The sequence below is a fragment of the Wolffia australiana genome, chromosome 5 (assembly GCF_029677425.1).
Source record: "Wolffia australiana isolate 7733 chromosome 5, ASM2967742v1".
In the NCBI taxonomy this organism is placed as follows: Eukaryota; Viridiplantae; Streptophyta; class Magnoliopsida; order Alismatales; family Araceae; genus Wolffia; species Wolffia australiana.
This window is the reverse complement of record NC_135839.1, coordinates 21,381,842-21,390,974: the sequence shown is the minus strand read 5'-3', so window position 1 is coordinate 21,390,974 and position 9,133 is coordinate 21,381,842. Positions and strand designations below refer to the sequence as shown.

At 39.3% G+C, this 9,133-nt stretch overlaps 1 protein-coding gene across 3 annotated transcripts; it reads left to right on the top strand.

Annotated features, from left to right (window-relative positions):
* The first annotated feature begins 2,367 nt into the window (after positions 1-2,367).
* Positions 2,368-6,915, top strand: LOC144703854 (uncharacterized). 3 transcript variants are annotated; one of them, XM_078576127.1, is made up of 5 exons: positions 2,368-2,602; positions 2,812-3,646; positions 3,909-4,744; positions 5,231-5,287; positions 6,253-6,915. In XM_078576127.1, exons 2-5 carry the CDS (start codon positions 2,848-2,850, stop codon positions 6,496-6,498), a joined length of 1,938 nt encoding a protein of 645 aa, XP_078432253.1. In that variant the 5' UTR covers positions 2,368-2,602; positions 2,812-2,847; the 3' UTR covers positions 6,499-6,915. The 3 variants fall into 3 exon arrangements, with proteins under 3 accessions (XP_078432253.1, XP_078432251.1, XP_078432252.1); XM_078576125.1 differs by having other exon boundaries at positions 2,691-3,646; XM_078576126.1 differs by having other exon boundaries at positions 2,368-2,686.
* The last annotated feature ends 2,218 nt before the right edge of the window (positions 6,916-9,133 follow it).

Below are 9,133 nucleotides of genomic sequence, written 5' to 3'. Positions count from 1 at the left end.
CACAAGGTACATAATGTTTAGTATGTATAAGACATCAACTTCATATTGATTGCACCTTTTGCATCTTGGAAATAATTTTCCAACCCTCACTCTATTGCCTAAAACCTGACAGATAATACATATGTATGACTCGTATAATTTACATTATTAAAACAATATTAAAGTTTGAAAAAAAATTTATTGAAACTAATCAAATAAAATGATTGAGCTTCTTAAAATAATTATTAAATGTGGTGTCATATTTAGAGGCAAACCCTGACCCATTCTCAAGTGAGATTGAGTTATTTATTAAATAAATATATGAGTATGCTGAATAATGGAATAAAAAATTCAATACTTGCGATGTATCACTTATAGATGTGCTAAAATCATAAGCAAAATAAGAATCAAATATGATGATGAACTAAAAGTTAAAAGTGATGAAAATTATAAAATGTGATGAAAATATGATAACGAGCAGGTATATATCATACATGAGCACTGAATTACTCTATTATGTATGATATGAACTATCAGCTAAAAACTAATTCATTAAAATCATTGAAACAATAACTTAAAGTTCAATTTAGTTGGAGATATAAATAAATAAAAGTGATGAAAATATGATAATGAACTAGTATATACATACATTATCATTGAATAAATATATTATGTATGCAATGAGCTACTAGTTAAAAAATGATTCATTGAAATAATTGAAATAGTGATTTAACTTTAATCTAATTGGAGCGAATCATCTGTCACTAATTTTCAAATTAAGTCCAAAATGTCCAATTCAACACAATGCATGGAAGAAAACCATCTATGAGTACACTTCATTCCTTATAGCCAGGCAAGAATTGGATACGGCACATTTCTTTAACAAAACTATGTGTGTTTATAAATTACCTGTTGTGAAACAACTAGAAGTTTGTCCATATAAGATCACATTTCCCAGTTGGATGAGTTATGTTCACTATTGTTCTAAATCATTATGTTGATATCCACGACTTCATCATCCTACAGCAAGTTCTGGACCATTTATGCAATAATTTAAAATTCACTCGTAAATGAAATATAATATTCAAAACAAACTCCTAAGCATAGTAGTAATATTTATATTGATAAAATTAATTGTTCAATAATATTAAATATAAAATCACAAGGACAAGTGAAAATGAGAAACTGCTAAGTTGATATAATACCATACTATTTGATGCCATAAATATCGGGAAGGGTTTCATTGCATTAATCTCAACAAAATTTTCTTGTAAAGATGACACTAGCTTGTCTTGTTTCTAAGCCCTAGTAACTATATATTAATATGATCTTTGAGTCAGACAAATTATTTTCAAGGGATGTGTAATGAATTTACTTAAATTGAACATCTCAAGGATTAATTACTGTGGTTGGACTTATTGACACATACTGGAAAGAGTTATTTGTTTTCACTCCAACAAATGATGATTATTATTATATAGTTTTAAACATTAGCAAATATAATTCAAAATAAAGTAAATTAAGCAAAATAAACTCTTAAAATTTGAAATAGATTTCTTATTTTCATTAAATTTTGATTTTCTTCTGGCTTAGAATTGATTAAATAAGGATAAGACATTGACATAGAATTCACGTGTTGGTCTTCTGCTCAATATTCAAAGTTATGATTTATTTCTTTAGTACTCGTGAGACTAATGAACCTATCAGCCATGGATATACGTTCAGAATATCCCACGACATCATCATGTGAATAAAAATTCTCAATGAGACAAATATTAGGAAAAACGTACTGTTTTTTAGCTGATTAATAAAAAAATGGCATTTAAAAATAACATCATAAACAATATCACATTAGCTTGCCCTAACTTGCCATAGTGTGCCCAACACTGTCACACTGAATCTACTACCTTTTGCATGAATCTTGAAGGATGCACCAACCTTTAACCTAGTAAACCTCACAACATCAAACAGTTTACTAGTTTAACCTAGTAAACCTCATTTACTGTAAATTCTGCCCCTTCTTAATCAGACACCATTATCTAGAATTTATTCTGTATTATAAGCTATGCTTTCAGGAAATATGTTAGTCACAATGTACGGATAGTAATCCAAGGACAGATGTAGACAATGAACAGAGGAATTATTTAATATTTACTACTGTTCAATCTTCACCTGGCATACGTATAATCATGGTAAGAAAGTGAAATTTACAAGGTCACAATGCAAGATCCAGTGGCAGTGATGAATGGATCTGGTCAATCCAACGGCCCAGAGATATCAAAGATAATATACATGATCGAACCTATCAATTACGTCCACGTGGAAAACCCGCGTTTGAATCTCTCTCTCTTCCTTTCTATCTCTCTCTCTAGAAAGTTAAAACCTTTACGGCGGATCTCGACGTCTGCAGTAGCAACGCAGACGAGGGAGGAGATCGTTTCCATGGAGAAAGATCAGTGATTTGGAGAGAGAGATGATCAGATCTGATTCAAGCCGGACATGATCTCTTCGTCTTTGTTGGTGCGAGTCGGGCTCGTGTAATTTCTACTTTCGGAGTTGTCGGAGAAGCCGATAATGATTTCCTGTCATTGGTGAAGCCGAGAATGCTTGAAAATCTCGATCTGTAAGTTGATTGAGCTCCTGAAGTCACTGAACGACCATTCCGCGAGCTGGCGTTGATTCTCCGTTTGACTTTGTTAATTATCACGTAGGTTGGGCTGTCGCTTTACGCTTTTTTCGGGTCTGCAGTTGTTGATTTAGAAGAGAAATTCACATAGAAACACCATGGTGGAACCTCCAATTGATGATTTGCATCTGAACGTTGTTCGGCAGAACTCTCTGCGAGCTACGGGGAGCTTCAAGTCGCCCATGTCAGGGAGATCCACTCCAAGAGGCTCTCCTTCGTACAGGAAAGTTAACTCTGGTAGAGCTTCCCGCAGAGAAAGGGCTGTTCATGGCAGATTTCATTGGATCCGAGGAAATCGATTAGTGTTCTTGTTGATTCTCATCACACTGTGGGCGTATATTGGCTTCGCTGTCCAGTCCAAATGGGCGCATGATGCCCATGGGAAGGAATTCGTGGATAAAACAACATCTCGGAGAGTAGATGATGTAGATGGTGTTGGGGTGTCATCGGGAGGGGGAAAGATGCTGCTGGAGAAGATCGGTTGGCGTCGATCGAGGAATCCCAGACCCAATTTGTCAAGGAAAGCGAAGAAGAATTCTCAAATCTTGAGGAACACATCAGGCAACGCAGAAGATGAAGACGATGACCGGATAATCAGGGGGAATTCTTCGTATGGAACGGTCGTTGGGCCATTTGGCAAGATAGAGGATAGTATATTGGAATGGAATGCGCAGAAAAGAAGAGGAAGTTGCGATAGAAAGGGCAGATTTGCGAGCCTTGTCTGGTCTAGATCCTTCCTCTTGATCTTCCACGAGCTGTCGATGACGGGGGCGCCATTGACGATGATGGAGCTGGCCACTGAGCTTTTGAGCTGTGGCGCTTCGGTGACTGTAATTGCTCTAAGCAGACAAGGAGGTCTGATGCCTGAGCTGAACAGAAGAGGTATCCGAGTTTTTAACGACAAGGGTGAAAGCAGCTTCAAGATGGCTATGAAAAGGGATCTTGTTATTGCTGGGTCTGCCGTCTGCTCCTCCTGGATAGGTTTGTCAAAAAACTTGTGCAATTGTGTCTCTTGTTAGTTTCCTTTATCCAACATAGCCATGCCCTCGACTGCCAGAGCTAGGGGGCTATTTTATTAATAATGAGAAAGTGTTACATGACAAAGTTCATAGGCATAGGGCGAGCTTAAGAGTATCCCAAAAACACATACCCATGCCTATGAGTGGTGAAAAAGGAAATGATACATTCTACTGAGATTCTGATTAGTTGTTTTGAACTTATTTGCATTTTCTTTTTTTTGCAGATCAGTATCTTGACTTCTACGGACCTGGGTCTAGCCAGATCGTGTGGTGGATCATGGAGAACAGGAGGGAGTACTTCAACCGGTCAAAGAAACTGCTGGATCAAGTGAAGACAGTGCTCTTTCTTTCTGAGTCTCAGTCAACACAGTGGTTGACCTGGTGCAAGGAAGAAGGCATTCGGCTGAAGTCTGAACCAACGGTGATCCCTCTCTCCATCACTGATGAACTGGCATTTGTGGCTGGCATGCCCAGCTCTTTAAACTCCCCTTCATTCACTGTGGAGAGGATGGAGGAGAAGAGGCGTTTACTGAGACAAACAGCAAGGAGAGAGATGGGGCTAAACGATGGAGATGTGCTAGTGATGACTTTAAGTAGCATCAACCCGGGTAAGGGTCAGTTACTTCTGTTGGAGTCAGTTCTTCTGATGCAGAATCAAAGCACAGTCCCACAATTGGACATCAAAATTGGTAGCTTGTTCGAGGGGAAGAACATCAGTGACGTCATCCTTGAGACCCATTTGAATCAGACCCAAGTGCCAGAGGGACTGCGCAGAAACATCACTTATATCCCCATGCCACAGAAGAAAAGAAGGCGGCGATCAAGGTCCAAGAGTCTTGGAAGGAGGTTGCTCGAGGTCAGGGATGGTGTGAGAGAGCCCTCTCTCAAAGTACTAATCGGATCTGTCGGGTCGAAGAGCAATAAGATTGCATACGTCAAAGGAATTCTCAAATTGTTGTCTCAGAATAGAAACTTGTCACAGTCAGTCTTGTGGACTCCGGCAACCACGCGAGTACCAGCCCTTTATTCTGCGGCTGATATCTACGTGATGAATGCCCAGGTCAGGAAATCTTTTTTTATTTATTGTCTCTTTAAATTGACGATCCTGAAAGACATTTACAATATTTAATTCAAGATATTTTCTGTTCCCTCCTTTGTTATCATATTAATATCAATCATACTTGAGCCACGAATCCTCCGGATGTCTCCACTACCGATATCTTTGTTATAAAGACCCAGTTCATGACCCTTTGATCCTTTTCAGTTTCAACAATTACTGCTATCTTTATTTAATTTCTAATTTCCATGACATGACAATCTCGTGAAAAGTGATATTTCGTTGGTAAGGGTAGAGTCGCAGTCTTCCTGTTAATCTGATTAGAGAGTGCCTTTTCAGGATAACGCAAGCTGTTTTTTAGCGGTTGGTAAAAAATATCATTCTATTTGTTATTTTTTATCCTATCTTCTTTGTTATCAAATTGTATGTTATGAATAGTGTTTAAATATTGCTTACTCCACCTCAACAATGCTTTCTACTCAATCTCAGGGCCTCGGGGAAACTTTTGGACGAGTGACTGTAGAAGCCATGGCTTTCGGTTTACCGGTATGTTTTTTCTTCCTCAGCTTTGTGACCTTTAGAGGTAGATACATATCAAGAGAGAAATTAGAAAGAGAAAAAGAGGAATTAGTCAGTTTTACCTGTACATTACGACTTGTATCAAGGTTTGGTTGATGTCATAGAAAGAAAGATACGCGGATAGATTTGGGTAGAGAGAGAGGAATGAAAGAAAAAAGGAACTAATCAGTTCAATCTGTACAAGTTTTGGTTGGTACCATCCAAAGAAAGATGGGCAGATTTAGCGAGAGAGATTGTGTGTGTGTGTGCGTGTGAGAGAGAGAGAGAGAGGAATGTCTCAGTTTTACCTGGACATTATGGCATGTCTCAGGTTTTGGTTTGTACCATAGAAAGAAAGATAGATGGATAGATTTAGAGAGTAAGAGAGAGAGAGAGAGACTGAATGAGAGAGAATCGTTGGTAGTGAAAGAAAGTAATGAATCACTTTGACCTATACAAGTTGTAGAGAAAGTGAGAGAGAGGGGAAGGGACAGAAAGAAAGGAACTAATCAGTTTGTACCAAGAAAAAAGTGGATAGATTTAGACAGGAGTGAGTAAGAGAGGCATAGCAAGAGAGGAATCCATCAGTTTTACGAGGAGATTATGACTTGTCTCAAGTTTTGTTTGGTACCATAGAAAGAAAATTAGTTGGATAGATTTAAGTAGTGAGAGACATAAGAACTAATCATACTGACTTATACAATTTTGATTTATACCGTGCAAAAGAAAAATGGATAGATAAAGAGAAAGAGAGGAACTTATTAGTTTTACCCATACATAATGGCTACTTTCAAGTTTTGGTTTTTTTTTTGAATGAAAAGAGGGAAGACCACCCGAACTCGGTGGTCAACCCATCAAGTTTTGGTTAGTATCATAGAAAGATGGATGATTAGATTTAGACACACACAGAGGAGAGAGAAAGAGGCCTAACAAGATGGGGTTGGTTGGTGCAGGTGCTGGGCACGGAAGCTGGAGGGACGAAGGAGATTGTGGAGGACAAGGTGACGGGGCTGTTGCACCCTTTGGGCCGTGACGGCGAGGACGCCCTTGCCCAGAACCTCCGTTTCCTACTTCGGGACGCTGCCGCTAGAGAGCAACTTGGCCTAAATGGCAGGCTTCGCGTGGCTCAGTCCTATCTCAAGCGCCACATGTACTCCAAGCTTGCCATCATCCTTGCCAAATGCATGAAACCCAAGTAACCTCCTCTCCCCATCACCATATCTCTCTCTCCATCTATATATTCTCTTATCTCCATCTCTCTTTCTCTATTATCTGCCATCATGGACATCTCTCTCTATCCTCTTTCTTTCCTTCATCCCTCTACCTCTCTCTCTCTCCCTCTCAATTTCTCTGTCTACTTGTATCTCCATAGCTCTCTGTTGTTCTAGATTCCTTCATCTCCATCCCTATCTCCTCATTTCCTATTTATGTATTCTCCCTATCTTATTTCTGTGACTCTTCCTTCAGTGTTATCGCCTGTTGAGAGGAGAATAGAGTTTCACGGAGTTTTAATATTTTTTTGGGAGGGAAGGAGGAATTTCAATGTGATAATGGCAGAAGAAAAATTGTATTCCGCTCTGAAATTTATTTGATTACCAAAAGTTAATGTTTCCTGATGTCGCGTTTCAAGTACTCTCAATGACAGAAGACTCATCATCTTCAATAGGAAGTAGGAAATTAAATTTTAGTTTCTAGTAGGCATCGAATTTTTTTTCATTGTAACATTTTACTTATGGGAGAGGAGGCAACTATCTAAGTGATATTTGGCGTGATACTGTTTTCCCCAAAATTTATTTGATTGATTATCTTTGTGCCGCGGCTTTTAAAAAATGACTGAACAAAAGAAAACATACAGTACAGGTACGAAATGAATACATATATTTTTTGAATGACAAAAAGGCGGTCACCCGAAAAAGGTCAGTAACCAACCTCCAATTACATGTCTTAAGTTGCAAGGCTCTATTACAAAGGGGTTTATCCTCTCCCCCCACTTTTCCCAACTTAGGAGAACCATGATGATAGAAGTCCCTACACCTCATGGACTAACCCATCCGTAGTGGCTGTTCCCCCACAAAAGATCACGTCATTTTCGCGGCGCCATATTCCCCAGGGCACTGTCAACACTCTTCCCCCCGCTTCTCTTTGTCGGGAGCCGAGTCTCTGTATCGAGTCCCAGAAGCCCTCCTCTGATGTCGGGTTCACCGCCAGCTGAGTTTGAGTAGCCCAAATCATGCGAGCAAGAGGGCACTCTAAGAATAGATGGTTACAGTCCTCTTCACCTCCTGTGCATAATACGCATCCCGTTGGTACATCAGGATACCTCTTCTTTCGGAAGACTTGGGTAGTCACTCTTTTTCAAAACACAAGCCACCCAAAGATCTTCACTTTCAAAGGGTCCTTTAGACGCCATATCACTCAGCATGTGTGCACCATCTCTAAATTTGTGTTTGCATGACGGATTCCCACGTAGGTTTTACGCATTATAAAGGGGGCGTTGGTCCAGTCCCAGCCATCACTCACGTCTAGTCTAGGTGTAAGCTGATTCAACGCTTGCTGCATGTCCAAAAACTCTGCTCATCTTCAGGCTGACAGAACACCCATAAACCTCAGGATCCATGTGCCATCCCAACATTCTCCCATTGTGTCCTCAAGGTGTTTTGCTAGCGCTGATAGCCATCGGAATACTTTCCAGAAACAAAGTAGCAGAGGGCCTCATGTCGACCAGTGGTCTGTCTAGAAACAAAAGTAGCAAGCTATCTCCAATTCGTGCCGAGTAGAATTCTCAAACTTCGGGGAAGATTTGTCTAAGGCCTTGCCAGAATGGTGACGCCCCCTTGACTGGAGCTGATTTCTCTTCCCAATTAAGACCTTTGCCATAGTTGTCTCTCAAGATTTGAATGACTTGATCCTCACTTGGTTGTGTCATCCGTGCCACCCACTTCGTTAGTAGCGCCGTATTCATACTTTGGGGTTGTATAACACCTAGACCTCCTTGGTTGAGGGATTTGCAGATGGTATCCCATGCGACCAGTGCCAGTCCTCGGCGCTAGTCATTTTCCGGTCCTCTCTAGAAGAACTTTCTCATCAAGCCCATTATAACATACATTTTTAGTACCTTATATGATCATATTTATATGTTTATCTGCATTAAATAAATTATATTTGCATGTTATCAAGATTAAAATGATTAAATATATTTTTAGAATGAATTTCAGAATTTTCTACAATCTTGTGTATTTTTTGGGAATTTTTTGGCTATAGGTTCTAAACGAATATAACTTTTGAGACAGAATATGATTTTTTTGGCATTTATTGACATTAAATTTGTAAAAATATACACTCTTTGGACTTTCAAAACTAAGCAAACTGAAACATATGAGCAGCTAAAGGAAAGGAAATCAGCCAAGACCCCATTAGAAGCGGCGAATGAGAGTGGATTGGGGTTTGAATTAATAAAGTATGTTCCGGTTTCATTCGATTTATTTGAATTGGATGATGGAAAAACCAGCAAGCAGCAAGCGTAGGCTATATTGTCGTAGCGCACCCTACTGAGTTGTACAAAATCAGCAATTGGGCCGCACAGTGAGTTGTACAAAACCGTAGGCAACACAGGACTTATGGGGTGGGGCGCGTAGTGAACTGTAATTGTAAAAGGTTGGAAGATCTGGCCAAAGAAGGTGATAGCCTTGTAGCTTCGTTCCCCTGGTTCGATCCTTCCCAGTAAAACAAATTTTCTATCTCAAATTATGTATTTATTTGTATTTTTTGGGCTTTTATTTGATTTACTATGAATTTTTAAAGCATTTTTTGTTTTTTTTAGCGCCGCCACGTGTT

Excerpts from the sequence above, each read along its gene's own strand:
- LOC144703854 (XM_078576125.1), top strand. The coding sequence starts at position 2,764 with ATGGTGGAACCTCCAATTGATGATTTGCATCTGAACGTTGTTCGGCAG. Across the intron at positions 4,745-5,230 it reads TCTACGTGATGAATGCCCAG|GGCCTCGGGGAAACTTTTGG; the intron begins GTCAGGAAATCT and ends ACTCAATCTCAG. Across the intron at positions 5,288-6,252 it reads CCATGGCTTTCGGTTTACCG|GTGCTGGGCACGGAAGCTGG; the intron begins GTATGTTTTTTC and ends TGGTTGGTGCAG.